Raw genomic sequence first — 18,391 nt, 5'->3', positions numbered from 1 at the left:
GGAATTCTTCCCTCTTCCAGAAGATATATTGCCCTCCCCCTTTATTTATGGTCACTGTGGTAAGTCTCTTTCTACTAGTCCATCTCTACCTTGGCCAATAAATTAACTTCCAGTTATTTTGTGTGTGTATTTCTGCTCACAGCATAAGCTGCCACATCGTATTTCAGACCAGTTTCACTCTCTGACTGAAATCCTCTTAGGGTAGATTTTCACATACAGCTAAGGGACTTGATGTTAACACGCTCTAATCCCAATCCAAAAGTGTTCAATTTTTCTCTCAGAAAGATATTTCCTCCCTCTGTTAACCAGCTGGTTGCTCCACCAGTTAGTGCACTGGTCAGCTTACCCAATCAGAGTACTGTCCTAGGGCTTTCCCCTTTGTACTCTGTGACTGCACTTTGATTTTGACTGGATTTATGTATGAGACCATCACACAGGTTCTCATACAGAGGTCTTTCACATCATCTACTTCCTGGTCCTTTTATAACTAGAAATATCAGGGATTGAACCTGGGACCTTATGCATCAAAGCAGAGGCTCCTTGACTGAGCCACAGCTCCCCCCCCCCACTCTTTTTTGAGTCCTATGCCCTGCATTAAAGGTCAACAACAGAACCTGGAACTTAGCCTAGAAGTATACCCTTCTCAACAAAAAGAACTAAGTAGAACTTCATCTACCACAGCACTAGGACCCAAGAGAAGCATTTTAAAACAAATAAGGTTAAGCATGTGATTGATGAAGTTCTACTTAGTACTTTTTGCTGCAAGGATATATACTGAAAAGGGTATATACTGCTGTGTCAGTGCAACTGACACAGTAGAGGAATAACACGGCTAGTGCCGAGGGTTTCATTGAAAAACCTGTTTTAGACTCACTGAAGCTTCTGAACAATCTTCAAGGGCAGTTTCATGTAGAGTGCAATACAATGCTCCAACCTGAATATTACCCAGGCGAGTGTAAATAAGCTCATTCCAAAAACAGCTCAAGATGAAGGCAGCACTTCTACAAATCTGGAGTACCTACTATTTCATGGACAGTCCTCTCCAGAACAGCTCATTTTAAAATATGCTTATGTTTCCATACCTACAGAGTCGGTTACTGTAATCCAAAAACTAGTGTGTACTATCACCAAGAAAGTGCAGCAAAAACAAACGAATAAATACGTATCCACTTCCCCTAACATCCCACTGTCTTCCTACTTCCCAGAAGGTGTTTTTGAAGGGGCTGCCCTGCCAACAGGTAAGATCACCAGCTGCCTGTACTTGATGTCAGCACAGAATGAAAGAGAAGAGTGGCCTATAAAGCCAATAAATAAATAAATAAATATAAATAAGAACGGTAAAGCAGAATTTTTAGGTGGCCATTTCCATGAAGGGGAAACTGTAGCTTTTTTAATGTTTGTGGAAAATCTGTAGATGGATTTTATTAATGGTTTTCAATTTCCGTAATCCTCCTTGAGTCTTTGCGGGAAAGTCAATCGTTAACGGCTTAACAAATACTTGGTGGTCTTCTAGTCTGAAAATCAAGAAGCAATTGAGAAATGAAGGAATTAGTCGACTTTTGCAGCGAGCACCACGTAAGGCCGTACAGCGATTTGTAGCGGAGTTTTACTGCTATCGGCATATACATTTTATCCCAACTGAATATGCTTTTACACAGCCCCCTGCACACAAGAACGGCGGGATCCCGCTGACGTCCAACTAAATCTGCTTCAACGTGCTTTTCCTATTTATTTGCTGTCTACATTAATCAAGGCAAGGATCTCAAACAAGGTGACTAAACTGTACACACTCCTTCTCGAGGCGAGCCTATCCGCAAAGAAGCGTTTCTCAGAAGCAATCGGCAGAACTACAAGTCCCAGCATGCAACGGGCCTCTTTACTGCGGATTTCCTCAGCGGAAGCACTGCTGCAGCTCCCTGCAAAAGACGCTCGCCTAAAAAAACCCAACTCTCACCTCACGTGACATTTTTAAAAAACCCTGCCCTTACCTCTTAGCCTGAACGGCAATGGCGAAAGATTCCACCAATCCCACCTTTCCACTTAGCACAGCACTTCTTCATTGGCGGAGACCGGTATACAACCGCCCCTTTTTCCTTTGCGCCCTAAACCTCCCGACTGTGATAGGCGCTAGGGCCGCCCTTTTGAAGTACCTGTCGCTCTCTGACAGGTCGGTAGGGAGTCCCTGACAGAGAGGTAGTGGGCGGGGAAAGCTTCACAAGTTAGGCCCCTCCCCTCGCGAGCCCCGCCCCTAGTGAGAGTGAATGTCATCCGTTGCTCGCGTGGTCAAACTCTTTTTTTAATACATATTATCCTCTTGGTCCTGCCCCTTTCCTCAACCTGTCCTCCAATAGCCTGCCGCATCGTCGCGCCTCAGTGCGCCCTCACCCTTTTCCCAGCCCTGTCGCTAGTCAGCCGCCTAACGGAAGCCTCTAGCTTTGTGTGAGTGTGAGACTCGCCCCGCCCACACTCCCCGCTCGTTTCTCCTCCCCTTTCTTTACCGCTCCCCCCCCCCCGTCCATTTGCGTGCGCGCGCGGCTGAGCTCTCGCGCCCGTTCCTCCGCCTCGCACCACACGGGGATGTTGGCGGCGACCTCGAGCGGCGGTTCCTGGGTCACTTAGAAGGAGGAGGCGGGAGGCCGCCGCCGCCGTTCTCCCACTTCTGAAGCGCGCTGAGGGAACTGGGCGGGCTCTGCCCCTCCTCCCGCTCCCCCCTCCTTCACCCGCCCGCGAGGCGGAGAGGCAGCGAGGAGCCCGCGGAGCAACATGGCGGAACACTCAGCCCCCGACCACAAGCACAAGCCCGGAGCCTCCGCCGCCTCCAACTCCGCCGCGGGCAGCTCGCAAGCGCTGGCCAACAGCAGGGGCTCCTCGGCGGCGGCGGGTGGCGGGGCTCCGGCGGGCGGGGGCGGCCTGTCTGGGGGCCTGTCGCAGCCGGCGGGCTGGCAGTCGCTGCTTTCCTTCACCATCCTCTTCCTGGCCTGGCTGGCCGGCTTCAGCTCCAGGCTCTTCGCCGTCATCCGCTTTGAGAGCATCATACATGAGTTCGACCCCTGGTAAGTGTCCCTCCCGGGCTGGGGAAAAGGGAGCCCGCAGATTTTCCCCGGCCCCGCGACGACTGGACTGGCCCGTCGGTGGGTGCGCTCGGGCTGAGCAAGATCCAGGCGTTGAATGGACCGGCGAGGGGGAGGGAAGAGGCTGTTGGAAAGGAGTGCAATGCGCTGCCGTGGGGCTGGTGGTGCAAAGCCAGGCGAACTGAGGACGGGCGGTGGGGAGGAGTTGCGAGATGAAGGGGCCGGGGATGGGCTGGTGAAGGAGACGGGTGCCGAGTTGCCTTTTGCTGGGATGAGGGTGGGAGGGGCCCCCGGGCGCTGCTCGGAGAGCTTCTTCCGACTCGGGACACCGTCTGCCTTTGCTCCCGTTGGAGGGTGCAAAAAAACCCCTCTTCCAGATGCGGGGCAAAAGAGCCCCGCAGTCTCGCTCGTGCAAACTTATGCAGCGCCCGCTATTCTCGCCGCTGCGGCAGCGGCGACGGGTGTGTGTGAAAATAAAGGGGGGGGCGGTAGAACGAAGGAGCGCCCCCCCCCCCGAAAAGCTTTGGACGGAGACTGTCGGTGGGACGCGGGCGAGCAAGCCGGGGGGGACGGCTGTGTGCTGTATTACAGGTGGATTCGCCTCTGCGCTGCTGTGGCACAGAAGGATATCTGCAAAGCCAACCCTGCAATCTTACTTGGAGTGTTCGGGGAGATCAGTGCAATCCCAGTAGAGGCGAAAACTCACATTTCACCCTTGCCGTCTTTGCTCTTTCTAGCGAGCTAGGTTGTTAACCGGGCCATGTGGAAATACTTATATATACGTATCTCTGGGGAACATCTGCAAAATGTGATTTAAGGGCACAGGAGGTAGTCAGGAAAGTTGCAAAGGCGAACAGGATGGAACATGTTGGTAGTGGAGGTTGAAAGATAAAGATAGTAAAACCATACCTTACTGAAATGTGGGTGGCTTTTTAAAAAGTTGGTGAGGTGTCCTTTTTCTTTGCAGTGTTGCTTCTCAAGAGATTTTGATTTGCTTCCAAGCAAAGAAGTGCATCTCTCCAAGTGTATCATTTGGCTATTGCATTCTCCTATTCTTGCATCTCAGGTTAAAAACACACTAAGATATATTTCTAGATTTCACATCTGTTTTATGCAGTAGCCCTTGGTGTCATCTTCCACACACCCAGAAGTGTTTTCTGGGTTTTTGCTCCATGCTGCATTGTTCGGTTTAAAATGGGTAATTTCTGACTTGAGAGAGAATGTCTTGCCAGAGCCCCAAGCAAGGTTATTTCTGAGCAGGAGTTCCGTATTCTTTTAACTCTGTATTATTGACACAGTACTGAAGATGTACTCCACTCAGTATTGTAAGGGGTTGTTTTTTCCTAAGGGAATTGCATCATCTATTTTAATCCCGTGATAATTCCACCCTACCATGTGGAATAGAGCACTTCTTAGAAGTATGGGATGTTTTCAGAGCTGATGTTTTTGAGGTCATCACTCATGTTAGAAAATCATTTGAGGACATATTCTGAGAGCTTCATGTATTACATCAGTGTGCAATTGTCATGACGCCTGTGTGTAATGCCATAGAACAGAAAGTTGGACCTGGGCAAGGAAGATCTGTGTTCAGGTTCCTATTCAACCATGATGCTGGCTGAGTGACCTTGAGCCAGTGATTCTTATATTCATTGTCAGCCTAACCTACCTTCACACACTGTGAAGTTAAAATGGAACAAGGTTATGCATTCCACCTTTGACTTCTTGGCTAAAGGATAGGATGTAAATATTATTACATTTATATCCCATACTAGCAGCAAAGCCCATTGTAGGGAAGATGCAATGGGCCCTAGCAAAGGGTGGGAGAGCAAGCATTTCCCCCTGCAGTGGGCTTTAGTGGAACCATAGCTGCCCGCTCCCAGCGCAACACTTCCCCAAAGTCAGTTATCCAGACGAGTACTTGCTAAGCTTGAGCAAGGTTGCTAGATCATTTACCATCCAACAGTATATTTCAGTAAATACATGTTACACACCTGTGGGGTGGAGGGTGCCCATAGCGTAGAGATAAAGCTTGTTGGTTGCATCCCTAAAGCCCCATGGTCAAGTCCTGGCATCTTCAAGAGAAAAAGATCTCCATTCATCTGACTCAGACATCAGAGAGCTGCAGCTGATCTGAAGAAACAATACCAGTTAGATGCACCAAATGTCTAGTGTCATGTTTGAAGCAGCTGCGTCTCTTCTGACAGTATGCTACAAGTTTCAGCTGCCTTTATAAAAGGCATATAGCTGCTCTAACTGTTTAAGTGCTATATATTGCTGCTCTGTACCGTTCATGCACTGAAATATAATTTGTAAATGATCTTTGTGGGTTCACCATTATACCCAAGAAAGGCATCAAGGAATGCACTGAAGAAAATAACCAACTATAAAAGACTTGAGAGATGAGGGTAAAAATAGTAATTCCAGTTCTAGATATTTGTATGAGTTGGTTTTTGCAGCCTAGTACCCTGTTTGTTTTGTTTAAGGCATCATATTAATTGCTTTAGTTGCCAGTTCTTTTGCTTCTGCATTCAAAATGTTGGGGTTAGATCGAACTTCATTTGCAGACAAGGGGTTTTTTTTGGAGTGCAGGGGGAAATGACATATTTTAAAATACACTTTTGTTATTTGTGCCTGTCTTTTCCTTGTCACCTACAGACTACAAAAAAGACATTTCAATAAGACTTTTGTGCTTTTTGATATTTATTATATGAAGACTGCATTATGTATAGACATGACTCCAGTTTTTCTAAAGGGTATACTTTCATGGTATATATTTTGTTTTTTAAAACCATATATGGTACACGCTGGAAGAAAAAAACACATTTACTATTAACTTCACATACAGATACAGTGCCTTACAGTGAAGTTAAATTCTCAGAGTAACCAGTGTAAAGTTCTCAGAAAATAGGATTCAACTGCACTGAAAGGTGACAAGATTGATTTTGCAGTGGCTCAGATTTGAGATTTATGGAATAAAATAAGCTATAACCTCAATTCAGATGTAATAAATAATGATTTGTTCATTATAAGAGTGAATCTTTGAAGCCTCAGACTTGTGCATTGCCACCCTCTTCCCCTTGTGTTCAGCTTGGGTATGAAAAATGTTCTACGCAACTGTCCCTTGTGATGACTAAATCAGACATAATGACAAATTTGGTATGTTTGTAGGCCAGAGAACAAACCCAAGTTTGCATTATCATCCAAATCAAATTTCAGTGCAAACTGCATTTCTCAGGAACAAGGACCTCTTCAGTATCCCAAGGCACGTGTAAGGACAGAAAGGCCTGTTTGAGCCAAAGGGCTTCCGAAGCTTCTTATAGAAAAAACAAAACTTCGGTTTACTCAGCATGTCTGGATGAAACCACATGGTTGAGAGAGAATTGTATCTTCCCCTTCCCCCAGATGTTGCAGTTAACATAGAAGGAAGTATGTTTCAGAACCTTCTGAAGCTGTATTATGTGAATTTTTAAAACCTATCTTGTGCATGCTGTGTTCCATGATGTCTTAGTAAGCAAATTAAGTTTTACATAGATCTGTTCACTAAACTATTGAATATTCGATTCATGGTGCATTCACGTGTACATTTTCTATGCATAATGGATCCAGAGAACATTGGATTTCGTAAATCATAAAGTTACAAATGACAACCAGGCAGACTTTAGAAGGTTACATCCAGTCATGGAGTATGGGACTAACCAGCACTTTATTGCTGTTACAAATGAACATAAAGCCCCCTTTGAAAAGATTCCTGAAAGGGGCTTTGTGTTTAGGGTTCAGTCTTCTTTCTGCAAAGTATTTTTTATTAAAGTGATATGTAGCATGAGAGAGCAAGCACTGAAATGAGTGAGCTCAGGAATCATACACCTTAAATATATTGAAAGAATGTGGTGTGCTAATGAGCATATAGTTTATTATAGTAAGTTCCTAATAACTGCAATGGGAAGTCCAGTTTTGTTCATACTTACTGTAATGTTCATTGGAGTCTGGATTCAAAATTGTGTGGTGATGACAGAAATCAAAATAAATTAGGTTTTGACTGGATTTTCCTGGTTCTGTCTAAAATAATTCCAGTTGCCAGGATCCAGAAATATAGAGATTTATCATATATATCAAACACAGAAGTATGTGTGATTCCCCGGGTTAAGTAGTAGTATGAGCTGTGGCAGCAGTCACATTGCAGTAGATTGATGTGTGCCCTTGCAAATCAGCTGTAGTCCCTGAGAGTCAGGATTATTAAACTAAAACAAAATGTTTAAAAGCTGTGTAGGAAACCCTGTTTCTGTCCTTCTAGACCGAACATCACTCTGAAAAAGATCTCAAGGTTTGTGCATGTGTGTGTTAATCTACAATTCCCCACGTGTATAGATATGCTTTTGACTCAGCTAGAAGAAAAATTAGAAAAGAGTTATTGTGCAGTAATTGTGTTCTGATCCCCATCTTTAGAAAAGAATACAATGATACATGTTTAGATTTTTCTACTATTTTATATGTACATAATCTAGTCAAAATAAGATTTACATACATTCATTTCTAATAAAACTCAGAATGTTGCAAGTAATTTTTCCATCCTGGCCCCATGTTAAATTTTCAAAGTACTTACTGCAGTTTTCTTCAATCCATGGGTCAAGACCTTCAGGTAGGCTGTGAAGTCTCTATGAAACTGCCAGATGTAGGACCTGATTCATAGCGAGGTGCTATGCTTCCTGCCCTTTTTGCAGCAAAGCAGCAAGGTGAGATCTCTGATGACGAACAGGATTCCTCCATGGCTCTAACTCTTGGCTTGTGCCTCACCACAGTACCTCTTCTGGTGCGTGTCTTTTCTTCCCCAGCTCCTTGGTCTGCTGCCCATGGTCCTGGCTTTGACACTGGTGAGGTCATAATGCTGGCTCCTCCTTGTTAGTAGTATGTGGCTTACTGTCATGGGCTTGCAACTCCATGGGTCCCAAAGCGAGAATGACTGTAGATCACTGTTTTAAACCAGTTGATTTTACATTAAATAGCCACTTGCAAGGGCTTCCCGTTTATTTTCTGTGGCTATTTTGGTTACATTATCTGGATCCTTCCTTGGTTATATACTGTGAGCCTTCAAAGGATTAGGTTCCTAACATTTGTGTATATCACTTGCCCAACCTCTTCAGTCTGTGGGTCGGTTGTCTTACTGAAAGGAAGAGTGAGGAACTTTTATTATATCACACTGAGTTCATAGCTCAATATCTATATATCGTCACAAAGAAATCTTTCCAGTATTGTAATACCCTATAAAATTTATTGTGGCATATTCAGATAGTTAATTATATGCAATTCTTGAAGTTGTTTACTCAAAGTTATCTTTTAGAGTATTTGCCAAGAAGACTTTTTAATTGCTGCATACTATTAAAAAGGCCCAAATCTTCCCACCCAACCACTCCAAAATTTTAAGTACGTGCTAATTTCTCATAGCTCTTCATATGGAACAATGATCAAAACAATTTTGGTATTCCTGTTACGTTCTCTTCATGAGTAGAATGTGGATTATTTTTTCCTAAGCTAAAAAAGGTGTAAAGGCGACGAAAATGATCAGGCAGTTGAAATACCTTATTTAAAAGGAAGGCCCGAAGAGATTAGGGGTTTTCAGTTCAGCAAATCTCCTGGGAATCTGGTCAACTGCTATGAGAAGCCAGATGCTGGATTGGATAGGCCACTGGTTTTATTAGTGGGATTCCTGTGTTCTTTATAATTTCATAACCTCGCAAACAGCGCTAATTGAATTTTTAATGGAATTTTGACTCGTACAAGCATGTGTGGCGATTTCCCAACTTACAGACATACAAATTAATTAAAAATTATGGGTGAGATCTACCTAATCACTAATCATTAACATATGGAAGTTTATTCAAAAGGTTTCTGTCAGAACACATATTAAACTGCCAATTGATGGAACAAAGCAGCCATTTTTTCAAGTGACAATCTATTTAAGTCAGAGCCATGAAACTTTGTGTGTTGTTGTTGTCAACATGTGATTTTGTATTCAACTTCCATTGGTTCTGATGGTTTCAGGCAGTTTTATTTATTTATTTATATCCCGCCCAATCCCTGAAGGACTCTGGGCAGGTTACAACAAGCTTTTAGAATTCTGACACAGGGTAGTGCACACAATCAGAAAACAGCCACCACAAGAGGTGGAGCCACATGCCCAGAGGAAGCCCAGGTTCAGGCAACAAGGGGGGTAATTTTAAAAAATACATTGGGAAAAGGGGAATGAGAGAGAATAAAACCAAAATGGAGAGAATAAAACCAAAATGTTTCAGGTGCCCCTGAAACAATGGCCATTTCTGCACGGCCCCCTCGCGCCCCCACGCCAGCAGGAGTTCCTGGATCGGCGCATGGGGGCGTAATGGAGCATCTTGGCTGCGAAAGCAGGCAACGGGAGGTCGGGTAGAAGGCAGGTAGCGGCTCCGCGACGAGTCAGCTTCTGCATGCCCTCTCCGCGCTTCACTGTGTCTTCCTGGAGTTGCCATATGCGGTAGGAGTCCCTACCGACGGCTGCGCCTCCGCGGACCCCTGGAGGTCGGAGGACAGTGTCGGGCCGGCTGCGACGCTCGGCAGGCAACAAACGGCAGGGAAGACACATTGCGTAAGTGGGGCGGAGGGAGGGAGAAAGCGTCCAGATTTCGGGCGCTGTTCGAGGCGATCACGACCAAGGGCCAAAAGACGATCTCTTCCCAAATAAACAAATTCCTTTAAAGGGTTGTTGTTTAGGGCGGCTTGATGCCGCCCTGGGGGGAGGGAAGAGGCGTCAGGTCACCGTTGCTGCGTTGCAGCAGCGGCGCCTGTGCGAACGGCGGCCTGGGGGCACCTTTTTTGGCGCCCCCAGGCCGTCGTAAACGGGCCGTGCAGATACGGCCCATGTTATTTTAATCTGCCCATCCAGGCAGATCTCCAGTGACCAACCAAAACTACTGTGGGGCAAGTGTTATGCCTGGCCTATCACTTTCTAAAAAATACTTGGTGGAGACTAGGAAAGGTGTTGGTAGGCACCATAGCAGCCATGGGCAGAACCCTAGGGACTCATGGCATATATGGATAAAGTTGGACTTGTTTTTGTTCTTAATGCACTTTTATAGCAATTGACTTTAGCAGCCTACTAGCATGTCATTGCGTGGGGTAGTTTGACAGTTTCTGACTGACCTACCACTCATATAATTCTGAGCAACATGCGTGACTGGTCTTAGCATAATATTTCATATGACTTTTGCAAGTACTCCAACAGAGGTACGCTTCTGGTGACGCTATTGATAGTGAATGTAGAAAGATCTTGCACTGCTTGCCAGAACAGTGTAGCAATGTGGGTATGAAATGATTACTGCTATCCATGAGGTACTGAATTTCTAATTTTCAGAACAAATATGTCCTTAAGTGTTTAAGTGAAACAGTTGAATAGAAGTGTGAGAATGATGCTCAAAAGAGATAGGTAGCATGGTAGGGAAAAGGAAATCTGAGTATTACTGTTACTCATGCTATTTTGTAGAAAGCTGAGGTTATAGTTGCAAGTATAGTAGTGAAACTATGAATCAGGAAATCTCCATGTATTTGCATATACCTCTCTAAAAGGCCATAAGCTACTTTCTCTCAGCACCCCATCTACAGTAAAGTGATTTACTTTACAGAATTGTTGTTACGAACACATAAGTGTAATGCTTCATCTTATCGTTAGTTCTCCTTCCCACACACATATAGCCAAACATGAGTACTGAACTTGGGCAAAGGAGCAATTTCCTGCTTGTGGAGAATAAGGTGTTTTTAGATTGGTTTGGAATATGATTTTAAAGTTGTTTTAATGTTTATATTTATCCACTTTTGTAGTTATTATTACATGTTTTGGGTTCTGATATACAAGGGAGAAAAGTCAGTACATAAATATTTTAAATAAACACTCTTAACACTGCGATCTTGCTCTTCATAATAAACAACTTTTCACATTGTTTTGGCTTTTGAGAAGAGCGCTATCTTTGTCATAGAGACCAATTAAATTTTTTTTTTTCAGATCAACCTTCTTGTAACCCTTTAGACTTCCCTTAGCTTGCCTCGTATTTGTTAATTTGTGTTCCATTATGCCGGGGATCATTCATGGCTTCATAATTTGGGATGCTAGGAAGTTCATTTTTCCTGATTGTGGCTTGATCTAAGAGTCACGCTACAGGCTAGCCTGACCTTGTCAGATCTTGGAAGCTAAGCTGTCCAACCCTAGTTAATACCTGCATGGGAGACCACCAGAAAGTCCAGGGCTGCCATGCAGAGTCAGGCAATGACAAACCTCTTTTGTTATTTTGCCTTGAAAACCCTACGAGGTTGCCATAAGCAGCACCAAATTTAATATTGGTTCTTGTCTGTTGTCTTCCACTAGCATGTGGAGGTTCAGAATTACTCAGATGTGTCTATCAGTGGAATAATGATGTTTATAATATTGTAGATGCTTGGCCATTCACTTAATACACTAATTGTTTTACTGTCTCCCTCTAAAAAAAGCTTATTGATTATGGAAGTTTTTACATGAGAGATACTTTGCTTGGCATTCTGAGTACCTAGTCTTGATCCTCTAAAAGGTTCAACTGGTTCTTGTATTTTTTTTAAAAAAATCCAGAACCTTAGTCCAGGAAAATGACATTTCCTCTGACGTTTAAATCTGAATGCTTTATTTAAAAACCCTGTCACATTTTTCCTTCTAAAAATAGCTTATTTTGTTTTTACAGCTTTTTTTCCTATATCAGCCTTTGTTTGCTTTGTAAATTTAGTCTTAGTGGTAGATAAAGAGATAAGGGAGTATTTTTCAGACTGATGTATGTTCAAGCATGAAGCTTACTCTGCTCAAGAACTGTTCTGCTTCTGGAACGGTTTGGTAATCCTCTTCTTAGCAGTGGAGGTGTCCATTTGGCAAAGTTGAACAGGAAACCCCTCCCAAAAATATTTTATCAGTGGGGGTTTTTTTGATGGGGGCATCTGGAAAAAACAGGGGCAGTATAAGGGAGCTGAAAGACAGATCCTGAATAATGCTGTTTTTTCGGCATTATTTGGGCTATTTTGACCCTACTACCAATTTTAAAAAACTCTCTTTCTCCCATCCTGACTGGGTCTCAGAGACGGCAGGTGGCACAAAGCTTAACTTGGCTAAGCCCAAGATTAATCTCTGTGCCACTGTGTGCCTTCCACCTCCAAGGCTGCATGGAATTTAGAGGCAGCTGGAAATTTCCAAGTTTATGTTTAATAGACCTGAAAAATTAGAATTCCCTCCCAAAAAAGTTTGGGGTATGGGGATTCATCTGTTTTGAGTGTTTGGAAAATTTCTTGTACAGTTCAACCCAACGCCCCAAAAATACTGGGAAAAATGGTCACACCCCTACTATGTTACTTTTGAAAAAAAATCTCTCTACACTTTAAATGGTATATGTATCAGGATATCATTGTGAAATACACAAACTGGAAAGAAAACTTTCTGAAAATCTACAACATTACCTATTATGGGGTGTGGGTGTATCTCCATGGGTGAATTTTCAGAAAGTTGATCTTTTTTCAGTTTGTGTATTTCACAGTAACAGATTTATACATTTGGTTCATGCAACCAGTGTAAATGGTATTTTTAAAATCTTCATTGCATTTATACATGTTAGTATAGCAAGAAGTTTTAAAGAATTTTTTCAAATATTCTCTGCATGAATACCCTAGATGTGTAATAGTAGCCATATTTGCAGACAGCAAAAACTGCCAAACCAGTCATCCATCAAATTGGGTAGCTGGTGAAAAGAAAACAGAGGGCAATTTGAGGGATAACCATTTTATTTGCCATTCTGTCTTTCAAGAAATGACAGTTGATTTATTTATTGTGTTCCTTTTGTTTTTCAGTTATGTCACACCATTGCATTGTGCAGTACATTCAGTTCTTCCTGCTGAAAATGTGAAATATTGTGACTGCATTGTGCATATTTTTGCTCACAGACACTTGTAGATCTAGAATCTGGTGCAACTCAGGTATAAAATTGTTGGACAGTCAAGGAGAAGAGACCATCCCTACATTCTGTGCTTTTCTTTGAGGACATTGCTGAGGAAAGAAGTAGATTGCTAGAGGACCCAGGTGTCTGACTCGGTTCCCTATCCCTTCCTTTCCCCTTCCCTCCTCTTCCTCCTTTTTCTTTTTTCCCATTCCTATTTCTCCCTGTCCTTTCCCTGATTGGTCTCCCCACAATTATGATCAGTACTAGTTTTAACATTTGATAAGGATTATAAGATTAAAAGTCTATATTTTATTTAGCTGTATGTTTTATTGGTTGTCAGCTGCCCTGAGCCTAACTTCTGTTGGCAAAGGGTAGACTGAAAATCAAATAAACTAAACTAGAAACTCCCATATTGTCAGGCCAGTCAGTCAGCTGCTGGTTCTAGCTATGTTCACCAAAAGATGCATAATCATATGTGCATGGAAGGAGTGTGGGAACAGAACTTTAGGAAGTGACAGTGAGGTAACAAGTGGAGAGGACAGAACAGAAGGAGAAAGTTGATAGGAACGAAGGATATGTAGGTTTGTGGCTAAAGAACAGTGAAGCAGCAGCAATTAACAGAAGGGGAGGGAGAGAGAGAAAGGTGGGCAGTCTGATACAGAAGTGGAATAGAACAGCTTGGAGGAGTGAGGAACTGAGGAAGAACGTGCATGCAGAGATAATAGACAAAAATGAAAGTAGTTAGAGGTAAGCAAAAAGAAGAGATTTATGAAATAGAGATTCACGCCCGGAATTAATGGGAGGCTAACTCCACCCAAGCCACCTGGGTTGGTCTTAATCACATGCCTGTGATCGTACATTATCAATAACAGCAGTTGAAACAGGAGTCTTGTTTCTGTGGTGCTCAAAGAAAATAGAATGTAACATGACCCTCCCCCTCGGTTGCACTCCTTGTTTTCACATAGGGCTATCTTAATAATTATGTGAGCCAATTCTCCAGCATTCATTCTTATAATTTCTTGAGCAGTGATATTTCTCTGATTGTTTGTACTAATGTACAACATTTCCTCTTGTGTACAGATAGTTGCTTTCCCATTTGAACTGCCTGGTGTTATAGCAGAACATTAATATCTCTGCATCTGAAGCATCTGTTCCATTTTGAGCCATCAAAATCTAGAAGGCATTGAAAATAAATGCTTTGTGACCTTGGTCCAGATCTCTGTTGTTGGCACTCTTCTAAAGTAACCTGTTCCTGTATCATTTGACAATAAGTCTCCTGTAATGATCAGGCCTTGTCTGACTTGCTTTCACTAAAACAGCGGGAAGAAATTCATTTTGGGACCCTGCATAAACTTTTGTTCCTTGTATCAAATTTTGGAACATTAAAATAGGGAAAAATAAAACCCTGGGATCAGACTGAAGGTTTTTTGAGTCTAACATTCTTCAGTTCTTAGCAGATTAACATCCCCATCCAGGACAGGGTGCACGATCATGCCAATGGATTTGCCCTCCCTGGGGGTGGCACACAGCATCCCACATTGCCCTGTTGCAGCGGTGGCCGGGACTGCAGACTTATGCCACCAAAAAGATGGTGTAAGCATATTAAGCCCAATAGGGGCTTCCTGGTGGTGAGAAGGCTTTTCAACATTTTAAGCCTTTCCATGCCACTGGGAAGCTTCCCCACTATGGCCAGATGCCTGGCTCCTTGGATAGGGCTGCCCATGAGTAGTAGTAGCAGGTCAGTAGGATACAGCCAGTGGCAAGGAGAAAAAATGCTACCTCCCACCTCCATGAGTCTCTGTCTTGTATCTTTAAACACAAATATAGTTAACTAGCAGGGCACCCATGCTTCAGGGCACCCATACTTAATCACAGGCTCTCTATTAATTTCGGGGTGACATTCAGCATACTTCTTTATAGCCTGTTTGTGCACTTTGGGGTGACATGCAGCATATTTCCTCACAGCCTGTGGACTGATGGGTTTGTTTTCGCATATTTTGCATCTGTGGACTGATGGGTTTGTTTTTGCATATTTTGCAGCAGCTTCCTGTAGTTGTCTTTTTATAATGCAATGTGTTATTGCCCTCTTTCACCTGGTGGGCTCCAAAAGACATCATGTGGAAGCAGCCGTTGTATTTTCGGGATGCAGAAAGGAAGTGTTCTGCAATTGGATGCTGATGAGTGACAAGGCTGTGAAGAGGTTCAGGGTAGGCTTGAAGGTCAGGGAGCTGGACTGTACCACCACTGCAGTACATTCCTGGGGACTCATCCCGCCACTTCAGAGTACGACACCAAGCACAGGGTGATCGGAGGCAGAGAGAAATAAACTTGTCTCCACAGTAATCAATCTGATGTCCATATGCAAAACCCGACAAATGTTTAGTAGTCCAAGGTGATAGTGTGGTTTGTAATCAGTTTTGATAGTATTTGGCTGTAGCGGTGTTGTTAACATGAGGGTGGGTGAAGGAGTACTTTTTCACAGCCTGTCTGTTAACTTTGGGGTGACATTCAGCATACTTTTTTGCAGCCTGTTTGTGAACTTTGGGGTGACGTGCAGCATATTTCCTCACAGCCTGTCTGTGGACTGATGGGTTTGTTTTCAAATAGGTTCATGTGCGTTGTGGGGGGCGGTGGTAGTGAAGGACATGAAGCTGGTCGTGTTGAACTGTCACCTTAGAATGTTCGTGCAGCATGAACAGTTGGTTTGCCCTTAGAATGTTTGCGCAGATGGCCAGAGATGAGCAGTTAAAACAGTAAATAGGTAATAAATCAAGTGAAAGTGAATATTTTGGGAAATCCTTTCTTAGTGAGCACCTGAAGTAAGGAACAGGTGTGCCAAATTTCATGTGTGTGGCTTCGGTGGTTTTTGAGTTCTGTGCATGAGTCAGTCAGTGAGTGGTATTTCGCGTTTATAGATATAGATTCATTCCTGGGGAAGTTTTACTGAACTAGCAATTAAGAAGAAAATATCCAAGTTCATGCAGCCCATTTACTGAATATGTTATACACTACTAAAGGCACTGACCATTTTTATTTGGCTCTACGAATCAAACTGAAAAGAGACAGACTTGCTTTTCATTCTTCAGAGTTTCATATCTTAAATACCATTATTTTCTAATTACTGCTACCATACAACCTAATCCTGACCTCTTCATAGCTTCTTGTAATTTTATTAAAGCTATTACAAAAATGTTGTATAAAAATACATATAAGGATAACCCCTGGCTGTCATCACTGGCTAATACTAAACTAACTTCTCCCCTATTTCTGATAATTCAATCATTGTTTTAAAAGCAAAAGATTTATACGATCTGAAGTGAAACTTTACCTTTATTGTATGCCAATAAAGGTATCTGTATCTATAAAAGCTCCATGTAACTGAATATTGGAGTCCATATAGTAAGCAACTGAAAGAATTCATAAGGCTGACATATATACAAGCACTGACAAGAACTTCAGTTATGTTATAGCATACAACAAAACCTATTCTGCTATGAAATAACAAATAAGCTTTGTATTTCCCTTCTCCCTTTCTAATGGCTTTGGTTCCATTTTCTCACCTCTCATTGTTGCTTCCTGTAGCGTATGGGGGAAGGGAAATCTCTTGTCTGTTCAGGACTCCAAAGATTTAAGCCATGTTGAGATTTGGATGTATTGATTAATTGTTGCAAAATTATTTGCATTTAAATAAATTTTGCAAATGTTATCTATATCTGCAAATGTTATCTGTATAGGAATTATTATCTAGTGCTATATTTTTGTCTTACATAAAAACTTCTACACAACACATTTGAGTAAAATCTCATCTTTCATTTCAGTTATTCCAAATGGGAAAACATTTATAAAATGGGAAAACATTTATATTCTAGTGTTACTCCAAATTTCCTGATTTTTCTGTCATTTGGAGTATGAAAAACCTTACCTCAAAGAAAAATTCACTCAGTCTAAAAGGAAAAATATTTCTTAGGGTTTTTTTTCCAGTCAGTCAAAAGGGTGGAGTTCTTTGGAAAGAAACAGGAAGGAAATGTTTTTTCCCCAAAAAGTTTCTTATTTCTCATTTTTTTAAAGTATAGTTTTACTTTTCCTATTAATCTGGTTGTTTCCCATGGCTGGTCTCGTTATGTAGATTTCCCCATGTAAATAGAGCCAGCCTTTGACTCTTTATTAGACATATACAATATTATAAATTCAGGAATTCAAAAATCCCACCTCTAACATCTTGTCACAGACTTCAGAAGCAGCAGCTTTAGCATGTCAGGTTAAATTTTGCATCTCATGTTTCTAATGTTGCTTAGTGAAAACTGATAAGACTTGGGTAGGAAGCCAGTGGTGTCTAAAGTATGATGCTGATATCTCACTGCAATTTCTGGTGGTTTCATTCATTAACATTTTCAGCCCATTGAGTGTGAACAATGATTCCTAAATGCAAACGGTCACAAGCATGTGAAGCTTTTAACCAGAAAGTGATAGGATGATAAAATTTGTAAATGATAAAATACCTAGTCCTTTCGTACTAAATTCTAAAAGACATATTACTAAGGGCGCACAATTTCTATGACTTTACGTATAGGCAGAGAACTGTTAGTGGCAATCTGTATAGTAAGTACTTGACCTGTTTACAGTTACCTTCAAGTGTGGAGCAAGTCCTGCTTTCTTATAGCAGACACAATTTCTAGTGTTGAGTTAGATAGAAGTTGGAGGATGCCTCATGGCTCCAAATGTTCTAGTAACTGAATCAGTAAATATGCTGTAGAATCTCCAGGCTGTATGGCCGTGTTCTAGCAGCATTCTCTCCAGATGTTTCTCATGCATCTGTGGCTGGCATCTTCATAGGATCTACAGCATGCCAGCCACAGATTCAGGAAACGTCAGGAGAGAATGCTGCTAGAACACAACCATACAGCCCGGAAACCACACAGCACCTCAGTGATTCCGGCCATGAAAGCCTTTGACAACACATATGCTGTAGAAATTTCCAAGTACATAAATTTCAGGAATTGTTCTTTTAAGTGCATGTGCAAATTGATATTCAGCTATTGCAAATTATTAGTTATACTGAATTAATTACTAGTATACTGAATCAGTGGTGAGAAACACTGAATTCATTCAAATCAAGGCACTCTTCTCTATTCAATTCATGTATGCAATGTGCTAATTCACTCTTCTCTCTATAACTCATACTCGCATACTACTTTCTGTCAGCACTGTTTTAAAAAAACCTGAAAGTTGATCTCTAGCATCTTGCATGTGCTCATGTGAATGCATACCTCTCTTTAGTTGTGGTGACTTTTCTAAACCTGCCACAGCTGCTAGGTGAAAGAGTTGTTTGCGTTGTATTGCTATCTTACCACTTCT

The 18,391-nt window shown here is 42.3% G+C and overlaps 1 protein-coding gene across 1 annotated transcript in view; it reads left to right on the top strand.

Moving 5' to 3' along the window:
• The first annotated feature begins 2,421 nt into the window (after positions 1–2,421).
• The window catches only part of STT3B (STT3 oligosaccharyltransferase complex catalytic subunit B), a 58,314-nt gene continuing 42,344 nt past the window's right edge, over positions 2,422–18,391 (top strand). The window contains exon 1 of the mRNA XM_048510690.1: positions 2,422–3,053. Coding sequence (XP_048366647.1) covers positions 2,764–3,053 — 290 coding nt within the window. The 5' untranslated portion in view covers positions 2,422–2,763. The remainder of the gene's footprint in view (positions 3,054–18,391) is intronic.

This window comes from Sphaerodactylus townsendi, linkage group LG11, assembly GCF_021028975.2.
Source record: "Sphaerodactylus townsendi isolate TG3544 linkage group LG11, MPM_Stown_v2.3, whole genome shotgun sequence".
Taxonomy (NCBI): Eukaryota; Metazoa; Chordata; class Lepidosauria; order Squamata; family Sphaerodactylidae; genus Sphaerodactylus; species Sphaerodactylus townsendi.
Note: the sequence above shows the minus strand (reverse complement) of the source record. Positions and strands in the feature narration are given on the sequence as shown.